This window comes from Cnephaeus nilssonii (genome assembly GCF_951640355.1).
Source record: "Cnephaeus nilssonii genome assembly, chromosome: 19".
Lineage (NCBI taxonomy): Eukaryota > Metazoa > Chordata > Mammalia > Chiroptera > Vespertilionidae > Cnephaeus > Cnephaeus nilssonii.
This window is the reverse complement of record NC_137090.1, coordinates 22,584,198-22,597,961: the sequence shown is the minus strand read 5'-3', so window position 1 is coordinate 22,597,961 and position 13,764 is coordinate 22,584,198. Positions and strand designations below refer to the sequence as shown.

General features: G+C 35.9%; 1 protein-coding gene across 2 annotated transcripts in view; it reads right to left on the bottom strand.

Moving 5' to 3' along the window:
• USP32 (ubiquitin specific peptidase 32) overlaps nucleotides 1–13,764 on the bottom strand; it is a 119,997-nt gene that overhangs the window by 32,571 nt on the left and 73,662 nt on the right. Inside the window, exons 12-17 of one of the 2 annotated variants that reach the window (XM_079796980.1) lie at nucleotides 12,791–12,893; nucleotides 10,016–10,211; nucleotides 7,927–8,102; nucleotides 7,123–7,263; nucleotides 5,193–5,352; nucleotides 1,984–2,138 (exon numbers count right to left, since the gene is read on the bottom strand). In XM_079796980.1, coding sequence (XP_079653106.1) covers nucleotides 1,984–2,138; nucleotides 5,193–5,352; nucleotides 7,123–7,263; nucleotides 7,927–8,102; nucleotides 10,016–10,211; nucleotides 12,791–12,893 — 931 coding nt within the window. The remainder of the gene's footprint in view (nucleotides 1–1,983; nucleotides 2,139–5,192; nucleotides 5,353–7,122; nucleotides 7,264–7,926; nucleotides 8,103–10,015; nucleotides 10,212–12,790; nucleotides 12,894–13,764) is intronic. The other variant, XM_079796981.1, reaches the window with a different exon arrangement.

Below are 13,764 nucleotides of genomic sequence, written 5' to 3'. Positions count from 1 at the left end.
ATTGGTTGCTATGATGCACACTGACCACTAGGGGGCAGATACTCAACATAGGAGCTGCCCCTGGTGGTCAGTGCGCTCAGCCAGAAGCCGGGCTCACGCTCCCACCTCTGCGGCAGCGCTAACAAATACCTATATGTATGCATATAGCAGTGATGGGCAACCTTTTGAGCTTGGTGTGTCAAACTTCGCCAAAAAACTGAGCATAACTCGGGTAGTGTGTCACTTTGAGGAAAAAACATTATTTCGCAAATGTTTCATCCTCAGGAGCAGCAAATGTTTCATCCTCGGCATGCGGCCACCTCAGCGGCCGCGTGTCATCAGAAATGGCTACGCGTGTCAGTGCTGACACGTGTCATAGGTTCGCCATCACTGGCATATAGGTCAGACATCTCGAGAGGGCGCAGGCTGGGCTGAGGGACCCATTTTTATTATGGAAATAAAAATGAATAACAATTAAAAATGCCCTTGTCGTCATATAACTTACGTGACAGATATTAGGCATACTATAGTTGTTCAGAAATGCTTATAATTTAGCTGGTAAAATGAGGGAAAACCAATGTATACTTCATAAAATGTACTTTTTATCTCTAGAACAAGATTATATAAAATTTGGGGGGGACCAGAAGACTCATCACAGGTCAAACCTAGTGTGAAATTCAGTAAACGTGCCTGTAATCAAGATGGAAATTGATCACTTACTAGGAACTAAAAATGTGAAACCAAATGTCATATAGTAGGATTATACATTTTTGTTTATGCTCACCCTGTCTAAAATGCTCGCACAATTAATCTACTTAATTCTTACAACTTCCCTAAGGGAGATACTATTATTTCCCCCATTTACTCATGAGAAAAAGGAGATAGAGTTAAGTGACTTTTCCTTGGTTATATAACTAGAAAGTTATATAACAAGCTTAATCCCTGGCAGTTTGGCTCCAGGAGCCCGTGCTCTTAAACTATTATACTACACTGCCTCTCAATGGTGACCAAAGGAGGATGTAAAAAAGAAGGAACTAGGGAATAGAGAATTGGTTAAAACTACTTATAATCCAATTTCATATTATAATCTGAAAACACAATGCATATTAAGCAATTAACAGCACCACCTCTGAGAATGAAAGAGAGGGACCAGAGAATGGTAAGGAAGAATATTAACTATATTATTTTGTATTGTTTGCATTTTTTTTAACATGAGCATGTTACTTCAAAACAAATAGAAAACAAACTTATGATTTGGAAAAAATAAACTCTATGTAGTTGAAAAAATATATTTTCTGTTATTTTATAACAATAATCCTTAATCATAAGATGGTACTGTCCATGATGATCAAGTGGTATTATGGATTTCAGGTAACAAATATCTACATGTAGGCATATAGTAATTTAAAAGATGAATTTTTCGCCCTAGCCGGTTTGCCTAGTGGTCGGCAAACTCATTAGTCAACAGAGCTAAATATCAACAGTACAACGATTGAAATTTCTTTTGAGAGCCAAATTTTTTAAACTTAAACTTCTTCTAACGCCACTTCTTCAAAATAGACTCGCCCAGGCTATGGTATTTTGTGGAAGAGCCACATTCAAGGGGCCAAAGAGCTGCATGTGGCTCGCGAGCCGCAGTTTGCCAACCACAGGCCTAAGTGAATAGAGCATCAGCCTGTGGACTGAAGAGTCCAGGTTCGATTCTGGTCAAGGGCATGTGCCCAGGTTACAGGCTCAATCACCAGTAGGGGGCATGTAGGAGGCAGCCGGTCAATGATTCTCTCTCATCATTGATGTTTCTATCTCTCCCTCTTCCTTCTTCTCTGAAATCAATAAAAATATATTTTAAAAATATAAATATAAAATAAAAGATAAAGTTTTCACTGAGATCCTTGGAGTGGTTTTCAGCATAATTACTGTAGACAAAATCCTATGCTCATGAAATATGGATTTAACACTTGATCGCTGCATGGAGATGCCTTCATGACTCTGAACGCCTCTTACCTCACTGTTGTATAGCCACAAGCGCATATCTTCCTCTTTGATGCGAAGCCTCTGAGATAGATACTCATGAATTTCCTTGATGGTCTGCATTCTACTAAAACAGCCTGTATAGGCTAAGACCCGCTTTAATGGTGCATTTGGAGAAGGTACGTTTCCTATAGTCATAGTAATCACAATAAGGAAAAGATAGATGTTAAGAAGTAAAAAAATAAAAAGCACCCCTTTAGCAATGGGGACCACAGTATTTTAGAAAATAATGATGAAAAATGAGAATTAGAGGTTAATAATTTTATAAATTAAGAAGCTTTAAGATGAAGACAGGAGACCCTAGTATCTTAGAGTGCGTTTAAAGCCTTAACTTTGAAAGGAGGCAACAAAAATCACAAAGACCCAAATAATTGGCAGTTCTCAGATCCCAGAAGAGTGGCTAATATAAACAAACAATAGGCCCTCAGCTGGGTCACACTCAATAGCAAAAGAAAAATTCAGCATACAAATGGAAAAGATAAAATGGGATTGGATTTGAATTTCACAGATACATAATTGGCTTCACCTGATGCACTTTCTTCACATAAACTCTTTGAATTATTAACTCCATCACTCTCAGTCATTAAGTGCCCTAAATACCTGGCACACTGGTACAATTACATGATTTTACTTGAAATTCTAAGTAGGCATAGATTCTACGTGACCAAACGCAGCTTCAAGAAGCTTCCTAGGACCAAAAAAAATGCCCTATTAAAAGGCCTAAGGGGGTAAAAATCATATGACCTGCCTGCCAAATAAGATGGCAGTAGACATGACCTTGAATTCCTGAAAGATATGGAAACAGAAAGAGTGGCGTTAAGGGGAAAGAGTGAATAGTGAAGGAAGAATATGTCAAAAGTCTCACCATATACTTCAAAGAAGAAGGGAGATAAAATGATAAGAAATTATTGGTTAAACTAGTTAGACAAAAACTGAGACAAAACTACAGCTTAAAATGGTCATCTCTTATCTATGGGAGGTTATAGTTTATTGAGAAATCCAAAACTAAAATAAACTTAACAGATGGATATAACCCATCTAGGATATAATTATACATTCCAGGTAGTTTTCCACACATTCAATGGTGACTTAGTTTTATTCTTATTAAATGCACTTTGAGTCTTCACCTACTAAGTAAAGCAGAAAAGTGTATAGGCATCATCCGCTTTTTTAGAGCTCCAAAAAGAATCCACTCACCTAAAATAGGCTGAAAAATCATCTAAGAAACAATGACTTCTGTAGCATTGTCTGTCAAAAAGGCTATGTTTAAGTCATTATAACTGTGGCAAGGTTTGTTTACTTGTCACTACAAAAGGAATAAAAGAGCCTAGTAAACAGCTATAATAAACAGAGTAATGAGAAAGCAGAACAAAACCCAACCATGATCAATTTTAAACCCATAGCAAAGCAAATCTTTTACTATAAGCAAGCAAAGGACAATCACTAAAAGAAAACAAAAGAGCAAATTTCTCTAATTATATATCAGAGGATTAGTTATAAGATTACAGCAAGAAAGCATATTTTCATAAACTTCAAAATGATTACTGATTGATTTCACAACTAATTAGTAAGGAATAAAATTTCAAATTAAGAACAAATTTGGAGCATAATAACTACCTAGTTCTAGGATTCAGAAGCATTTGCAAATGTAGTGTCCAAGTCAATTTCTATTGTCCTAAGCAACATAAGAAATTTATTTGAATTCTAGAGTTTTTATAGCATAGCTCATTAAGTAGGCAGCCACTTATACAAAATGTTGTGCTTTTGAATAGCATCAACAAATCTAGTGGAATTTACAGAGCAGCAAAAATCTAGGATCAGCACAAGAGTTGCAAAGAATACTAACTAAAGCCCAATAACACATTTTGTCTCTCATGTTATCTTTTAAGGAGAATTGAAAAAGGTATGTGCTATGGATGCCGTGAAAGCAAGGCAAATACTTTTATTCATGGAAAATTAAATCAAGAAAGTTTCCTAGAGATTCTATTTCACTGTTCCCTGGTTTTGATGTTTTCCCCAAAGACAAAGTTTGGTTAGGCAGAGGCCACTGCTATGCTATAATTCTTACCAAAAAATATGTGTAAGAAGCTCCATATATTATTTGAATATAACCTTCAAGGAAGGCATTAAATTAATCCTACTTGATTTCAAAGGAGGGATGGTACGTTAGGGTTGGTTTGAGTTCATAGGTAGTTCTTACATACTAAGTTATACTAATTTTAATAACATTGTGGAACTGTTAACACAAAGTCTAAGACTCTGCGTAAATGGATGAGTTCATTATTTCTGCTGAAGAACAATTTTGAATATTTGCAAAGCAAAAACATAGAGTGAGTCCTGCCTATCAATAAAATTTAACTTGGCCTGTCCAGTGTGGTCCAGTGGTTGAGCATTGACCCATGAACCAGGAGGTCACGGTTTGATTCCAGGTTAGGGCACATGCCTGGGCTGTGGGCTTATTCCCCAGCAGGGGGCATGCAGAAGGCAGCTGATAAATGATTTTCTCTCATCATTGATGTTTCTATCCATCCCTCTCTCCCTCTTCTTTCCTCTCTCTGAAATCAATAAATCATATTTTTAAAAAATAAAACAACTTTATAGAGAAATCAAAGGGGAACTATTTATATATAACACATTAAAATTGGAACTTATTTGTCATTTTGATAGGCTTCATTTGTTTTCAAAAATATATCCTTTGCTATCTGTGTCTCATAAGATACAGGTTCCTAAGACTGAGCATGAAAAATGTATCATGTTTTATATAGTAAAAAAAAAGAAAACACAAAAACTAACCCAAGATACACCAGAAATATTAAAAACAAACAAACATGATACTGCCAAAGAAATCACTTCTAAAAATTTGAGTGGAGTTGAAAAGAGAAGTCATTGACTGGTTGACTCTAAATTAGGTCAAGCAAATAATTTATAATGGCTTGTTCTCAAAGAAGGTATGTAAGATATATTTCTATTTATTATGGTTGTATATTTTACAAACCAGGAGAGGAAATGACCCTTCCAAGTGTGCTGCTGAGATTTTTCCCTCTACCCCATCTAGTCTTGCGCATGACCATAGATCTAAGCCCCACAAAGGATTTACTGGTACAGTGGCACCAGACTTTGAGCAACTTGGTTTTATTTTTTTTAAGAAAATGCATGATATTCTTGCTGCATTCTTAAGTTACCTCTTGGTAAATGCTGAGGAAACATTCTCAGGCTCATCATACCCATATTCACCCAGATGTTAGACTGCTGTGTTCGAGTGGCAGGCTGCTGTCTCAGGAATAGAAGATATCGAGGAAATAATTCCAGCTCTGGGATTTCTGTCTTGCTATTCTTGATGACCTGTTGTTTTAAAAGATATAAAGTGATTACTGTAAAAGAAGAAACAAAACTTGCAATTTTTTTAAACTTCTGAGATTTAGTTTTAAAATCTAAAATGTTCAATAGGTTTGCTATTTATTTTTCAGTTAGATTACAGAAATTCATAGAATTAAATTACATGGATTTAAAAACACCCAAGTTTCTGCTCCAAATCTATCTTCTAAGATTAGAACTCCTGGTGGGTATTTCCCCCTTTCATTTAAAATCAGTAATATCAAAATTAAATGACTTAAATATTGTTCGGCTGGTGTCACTTAGTGGTTGAGCATTGACCTATCAACCAGGAGGTTGAGGTTCAGTAGCAAACTCAATCCTTAGTAGGGAGCATGCAGGAGGCAGTTGATCACTCATTTTCTTTCAGTCATTGATGTTTCTATCTCTCCCTCTCCCTTCCTCTCTGAAATCAATAAAAATATATGTATTTTTAAAAACTTAAATATTTATTATCTATAATTTACTACCCTCACACCATAACTTTTCACTTTTACATATTTTATATATATAAATGATGGTCTTTTAAAGGGCAAATTCTTAGGACTGAAATTACAGGTCAAAAAGTATGGAAGTATTCATGCCATTAATTATATAGGTCATATTGCCACCCAAAGTGTAGTAATTAACAATATTCTATGAAATATATGAATGTACTACTCTCATAAAATCTTATTATCGACATCATTTAAAAATACCCTATTGGTTGAATACATATAAAGAGTACTATACATTTACTTAAAATTTTATTTCCTGTATTAGTAGTGAGGATAAAAAACGTTTATATAAATATTTACTATCTATGTTCTACTGTGTAACTGGAAGTGATTAACTTATATCTTATCTATGAAAAACCTTCCTGGTATAAGAATGTAAGAGTCCTGCTGAGGGTATCGAGTAAAGGTAACGAGTCCTGCTGTTTACTTGTATAAGCACAACAAATGATGCTGCATAAATCACTAAAATTTCGTATTATATTCTCGAAGTCCTTTAATTACTTCAGAGGATTTTACTTATGCTCTAAATCAGCAGTCGCCAACTGGTGGTCCGTGAGGTCTGAAAGGTTGGCGACCGTTGGTTAAAGGAAACCTTTGGAGCAGCGGTCGCCAACTGGTGGTCTGCAGACCACTGGTGGTTCGTGAGGTCTGAAAGGTTGGCAACTGCTGCTCTAAATGACTCATCCTAGTAATGGCAACAATCAGAATTCATTTACTAGCTTTGAATTCCTATTATCCTTCAAAAGATTAACCACAAAAATCCATCAACAGCTAGAAAATAAACCTGATCCCTCACTGGATGCCTTTGTAGTTAATGGGAAAAGCAGTTTCAGAAGTAAATTATGCTCCACTTCCCCTACTAAACTTATTAGCACTGGCTCTCAGACTTCTGCTTTAGTCTATGTCATACATTATCCTAATGTCTGCATTTATGTGGATGACTTATTTAATAGCCTAGCTAATTATGTCCTGACTTTATTTAGTCCAGTGATTATTCCCTCCACTCCATAAAAGCCACCCATTCCTATAGGCACATCATTGTATGGTTAATACAGCACTCAATAAATGTATGAAAAAATGAATGAATGAATGAGAAGAAACCCAAAAGTTGTTCAACTGATTTTAACAGGTATTGAGTACTCTACTACTATAAGAACTAAATTGTGGATAGTGAGGTTTATAAAAATAATAGAAGACCCCATCTATGATTGCTCCTTATATAGGCACTATTGGCTATACTTACAGGTCTAGGAAGAGCCAGGTTTGCTCCATACCAATGATAAAGTGCTCTCCATACAGGTTCTGGGACCATTTCATAATCTCTTCCATGGATCAGCTGCGGGGTTCGTTTTAATCGACCACCTTCAAGTGTTAATGATGTAGCCTTAAAAGAATAAAATGTAAATGTTGATTTTTAATATTACAGTCTCTTGTGTTTTAACAAAATCTAGACACAGAAGAATAAACACACATGTCACTACTCAGTTTCATGTTCTAAATAAGATTTTTATTTTTAACTTTCAAAACAAACTAAGAAAGGGAACTCAAAAAGCAAATCATTTGAAAAAAAATCATCAGAGCATTTGGAAATAATAAGACTTGTTTTCACAGATTTCTCTCAGACAATATAAAATATTATTTTGGGGGAAAAATTCCACAGACACATGAAACTACATTTTAATGTAGCTGTTCACAGTAGCTGTTCTAAGTAAGAATGAGAATATTTCCAAGGATCACTACACTGCCTCTGTGCAAGTACTAAATCATAAAATATTCTCATGAAAATATACTATGCAAAAAGATTTTCATCCACAACAGGTTAATTAAATGACCACTAAGGAGGGTTAAGCCCGACTGACCAGCATGGCTCAGTGGTTGAGCATCGACCTATGAAATAGGAGGTCACAGCTGGATTCACAGTCAGGGCATATGCCCAGGTTGCAGGCTCAATCTTCATTGGGGGGAGTGTTATGTGCTAAAATCTCTAGAATAAAATTTATAAGCAAGCTGAAAGAGAATGATTTTAAGTAGATGTCAAATTATTTACCTTTACTGGTTCCTGAGTTACTAGTGGCTGGTTATCAATAGCCCCTGGTTTCTGAGGATTGAGATGCAACAAAATATTCCCATTGGCGCCTAGGAAACACTGGTTGTTACTGTCCAAAATGTTATGTTGTCGAGCAAAGCACATATCTGCTCCTGGTGTGGCTGAATACAAAAAGCCTGTAAGGAAATAAGAGGATGGAATCTCTGTATTTTTAGTTATTATACATAAATAGGCTTGAAGATATGAATTCAATGTCCATGTTTTAGGTTAATGCTATTATTCTCTTGGCATGTCAGTACAGTCAATTCTGATAAATGTGCTGAAGCTAGGAAATACAAATAGATGTATTTCTTTCTGGACAATACCTAACATAATACTAGGTGAAATAAAAACTTTAAAAATTGTTACCACATGAACATTTGGGCAGCCTCTTAGAATATCTGATAATTTACAAGAATTGTATGTCCTCTAATAGGAAAGGAAGAAGTATAGCAAAGTAACTGGGCTCTTCCACAGTCTCCCATAATTCTTCTCTTCTACCTGGAAACACATCCCAAATGTTTTTGGAAGATGATGGTATTAAGTCTAAACCAGGCCTAGTCAGTTTGGCTCAGTGGAGAGAATGTTGGCCTGAGGTCTGAAGGGTTGTGGGTTTGATTCGATCAAGGTCACAACCTTAGTTGCAGGTTCAATCCCCCAGCCCCCATCAAAGTGTGTGCAGGAAGCAACCAATCAATGTTTCTCTCTCTGTGTGTCTCTCCCCCACCCTTCCACTCTCTCTAAAAATCAATAGAAAAATATCCTCAGGTGAGGATTAAAAAAAAAAGACGTCTAAACCAAAGGGAAGGAGCTAAAATAACAATTTCAACAGAAGAATGCTGGGGGTAAGAAATTGTCCCCTAATAAATCCTTCCTTTGAAAGGAAGGCATTAACATTACAATAAAAATATATACACAAAAAATGATTAATGACAACTTAGAGTTGTGAACTTTAATGGTATTTTAAGAAATTTCAACTCTTAACTAAATATTAATCTGAGGTAAACATTCTAGCCATTAGTCACTAAACCTTCTAAGTGTGGCACTGCTCAACTTCAGCATATATCAAAAGGAGAGTTAAACCCGATTGACCAGCGTGGCTCAGTGGTTGAGCAATGACCTATGAAACAGGAGGTCACAGTTGAATTCCCAGTCAGGGCACATGCCCGGGTTGCAGACTCGATTCCCACTGGGGGGAGTGCAGGAGGCAGCCAATCAATGATTCTCTCTCATCATTGATGTTTCTATCTCTCTTTCCATCTCCCTTCCTCTCTGAAATCAATAAAAATATATATTTTTTCTTTTTAATAAGAACATATATACATTTAAAAGGGTTAAGAAGTAATTTGGTATGAAAGCCAATCAGAGAGAGCTAGGACTGCTAAGTGATCTTTGTAATGTCAGATGGGGAAAGAGAAGCAGTAAATTCTAGTTTCTTAGAGAAAATGCTAGCTCTGTCCAATTTGTCTACTCCCTTCATGGAAAAAGAAAAAAAAAATCTCAAAGATGAAATAACAACAGAATAAGACTGAAAGTCCTCCTTTTATGTCAGCAGAATAATAGGGATCAACTCAATTCAGTTGAGCCATAAAAACACCAAAGCATCTTCCTCATCATCCCCAACTTAGAGTAGAACCACTGAGCTTTAGGTATCAAGAGCCGAAGGGAATTATGGAAAGCATTATGAATTGTTTCTCAACATTTAAAACAATCCCCCAAATTCTAGCCTAACATGTCTGTAGAATTTGATATGAAAATGTATTTAATCCAGTAAAAGTATGCTTATAATTACAGAGTCCTAAAGAAAGAAATTTAGATTTTTATTTACCAAATTTAAACTTATTGACAAAGTAATTTAGTAGGAATATGGGGAAATATGGCTTAATCAGTAAAAATATTTTCAAGAATCTTATAAATAACCATTTCATTCAAAACTTATTTCTGTGAATGGAAGCCTGATGCCCAATATTCTACTAAGCATACTCTGACAAAGTATACTCCTTTAAGAACTGACCCTGACTAAACCCCATGGGAAACAAGTCAGACTTACCACTGCCAGCAGTTTCTGATGCTTCAGATGCAGTAGAAATATTGTCTGAAAATTTCTCTTCTGTGGTATTCATATAACTGAGGCTGCCTCCTCCAATTCTATCTTCACTCTGCTCTATAGAATGTGCTGCTGTTCCAAACGAATATTTTCCTCCATTCAGAACAGATGATGGCTCAATCACAACAGGGCTAGCATCCTAAAAATCATGAAGTCAGACATTAGGAGGTAAATTTTTTTAAAAATATATATTTTCTATTTTAGAGGGAGAGAAAGGGAGAAAGAGAAACATCGATGTGAGAGGGAAATATCAATCAGCTGCCTCCTGCATGCCCCCTACTGGGTATCAAGCCTGCAACCTGGCCATGTGCCCTGCCCAGGAATCAAACCGGCACCTTTGGGTGCATGAGACACACCCAACCAAGTCACACTAGCCAGAGCATACCATATGTTTTTTAACATGGCACAGTGAATGATGCACCCTGTAGACTTGGAGAATAGTGCTTTTCTTCACTTGTTTTCCAATGTACCAAACTACAGTGGTCTGCTTCTGTCTCTGGCTTTTTTTTTTTTTTTTTTTCTATTCTAGGAATCTACTGCTCTGTGTCTGGCACTGCCTAAAACTGACACCATTATTCAGGTTATTTTGTTCTTTCCCCTTCTCTGCCCTATTATTCTTATCATTGCTTCCATTTTCCTTGGCTTCCAGTGCAATTATCAACATTTTCAGATAACTAATGTTATCATCACTTTCCTTCTATATGTTGAACAAGCCAATAATGGTCATATATTGTAGTCATTGGCTACTTAACTATGTTATTTCCAGTTGCTCTGGGAAGTCCTCCCCACCCCCCCAAACATCAAAGGATCTTTTTGTTTTTACTTACTTCTTGGTCTGTAACTATCAGAAATTATCCTGGAAGACTGTGTTTTTAGAAAGATAGGTCTCTAAATAGATAAAATTTCCCCCATGTTGAACAATTTCCTCACTTCATGTGAGTCAATTATTCCTAAAAAGCCTATGTGGAACTTTAATATAATTCTATTTTGAGAATTTTATGATTTCTTCTAAGTTGTATGAATGGTTTATGATAGATCAAACTTCAGGATACACTTTTTTCTCTGTCAGTGTTGATGCTATTTCTTTTTATGCTTTACACATATGTACATAGGGTGGGGCAAAGTAGGTCTATAGTGTGAGTACACAAAGCACAGTTTATTATTTATTAATTACTGTATTATTTTCCATATGAACTGTAAACCTACTTTTGCTGCACCCTGTATACTACAAGTATGATTTTTTTTGTGTGTGTGTTTTTTTGTTTTTTTTTTAGTTAATCCTCATCCGAGGATATTTTTTTGAGAAAGTGGAGGGAAGGAGGGAGGGAGGGAGGGAAGGAGAGAGGGAGGGAGGGAGGGAGGGAGGAAGAGAGAGAGAGAGAAAGAGAGATATCAAGATCAGCTGCCTTTCACACGTGCCCCAACAGGGATCAAACCTGCAATCTACGTATGTGACCTGACCAGGAATCAAATCCATAACCCTTTAGTACATGGAACGATGCCCCAACCGACTAAGCCACCTGGCCAGGGCTGTACTTCTGTTTTATAAGAGATGTGCTGCTAAGAGCAAGACCTCTATCATATTCCTACAGGAGCAAAAAGTAATACCTCAAGCATAAAGCTAGGTTCTTCTTTGAGTCTGTAGCCAGTAAGACATTAATAACCATTTATTCTAAGGTCAAAGTAAGAACATAAAGACAAAAATAATTTCAAAATAGACTGGGACATGTTACCCAATATTCTCATTTTCTATCTACAATCACTATCATTATCTATCTATAAGGTCTTTGAAGTCATATGCCTACTTTCACTCCTTTAGTGACACTTAAAGTCTACCTTTTCCAATTAACATATTTTATGTGTGAAAACAAACTACTAACCTCTGCAAAAGGAAAAAAGAACCAGATGGAATAAGGAAAATAATGTAAACAATCTACCTGTATTTTCTGATAAACAATGACAGAAAAGAACATATAGGAATAATATGAATAAAATTATTAGTTTTTTGCTTAGTAATCATTTGGCAACTGACAATGAGTCAACAAAACATATCAAATGACTCTCCAAAATGGAGAATTTGATTACTGGAATTACTGTTTTCAGTTTTCTATTTCTGAAAAAAATCCCTTGTATGTTTTAAATAAGAGTAGAATATTCACTAATACTTTCGTCTTTAACTCTTTATTTGGAACAATGTCAGGTTATCGTTTAGAAATTGGGTTCTAATATTACTTCTGAAATTAAATTTCTTGAATAGAAAACCACCCAAGAATCTTCAATTTTTTTATGAAAATGGTGAAATAATGAAGTATAATGTGGTTGACATGCCCCTGGATTTAAAGTCAGTCCTTACATTTGATTCCAGAACTTCCACTCTGAGCAAGAAATTCAGGTTACCTCTAGTCCCAGCCTCAGGTTCCTCACAGGTAAAATAGATACAATACCACCTTCCTCACAGAGATTGTGAGGACTAAATGAGATATGTAAGGTGTATATACATGCACCTGCATGCCCAATATTACCTTCCTCACAGAGTTGTTGCAGGGAGGAAATCTATAAGCACAGAGCCTCGTACATAGCAAGTATTTTATGGGAAATCATTTCTATACCCTTCAAATCTTTAAGTTGGAGCATTTAATTATTAGCCAGTAGTCACCCAAAGTCTGTAGAATTGAAAAATCCTATGAAAAAAGGTAGGTAAACAGAAATCTTACTCACATATTTGACATAGTCCTTCCACTGCTGCCACCACTGCATGGAGATGATATACCAATTGTGTCCTGGTTGCAGACCATACCTGCTCTCCCGTTCTAACCATCCTCTGTACATACAAAAGAAACTTCGTACATCAAATGGTATGTGACACAGATGACCACGCACCCACAATATATCATTAGCAATTTTTACAAAGGAAAAACATGAAACAAATAGATATACTTGGGAAATTACTATAATTTCGATTAGTGAAATACTGATAAGCCAACTTCAGGGAGTCACAATACCACTATCAAGCATCACTCATACTGATGATGTTTTTATTTTTATTGATTTCAGAGAGGAAGGGAGAGGGAAAGAGAGATAGAAACATCAATGATGAGAGAGGATCATTGATCGGCTGCCTCCTTCATGCCTCCTACTGCAGATCGAGCCTACAACCCAGGCATGTGCCCACCGAATCAAACCTGGGACCCTTCAGTCCGCAAGCCGACAGACAGTCTATCCATTGAGCCAAACCGGCTAGGGCCTGATATTTTAAAAACAGTTTTATTGAGGAATATTTTACATATCATAAAATTTACCTGAATTAAGTTCACAACTCAATTATTTTGATAAATTTTCAGACATGTGCAACTATCACCACAGTCAAATTTTAGAATATTTCAATTACCCCAAAAAGGTATCTTGTGCCTATTTTTAGTCAATTTGTGTTATCACCTTTAGACCCCGAAAACCACTAGTCTATTTGCTATCTCTTATAAACTTCCCTTGTGTGAACATTTCATATAAATGGAATGATATAACACAAGGTCTTTTACATCTGGCCACTTTTACTTAGCATAATGTTTTTGAGGTTCATCTGTATTATATCAGTTATCCTTAGTTTGTGCTTTTTTATTACTGAATAGTATTCCAAAAGTACATATACAGCACATTTTTGTTTCACCATCTAACATCTAATAATTTGAAATTGG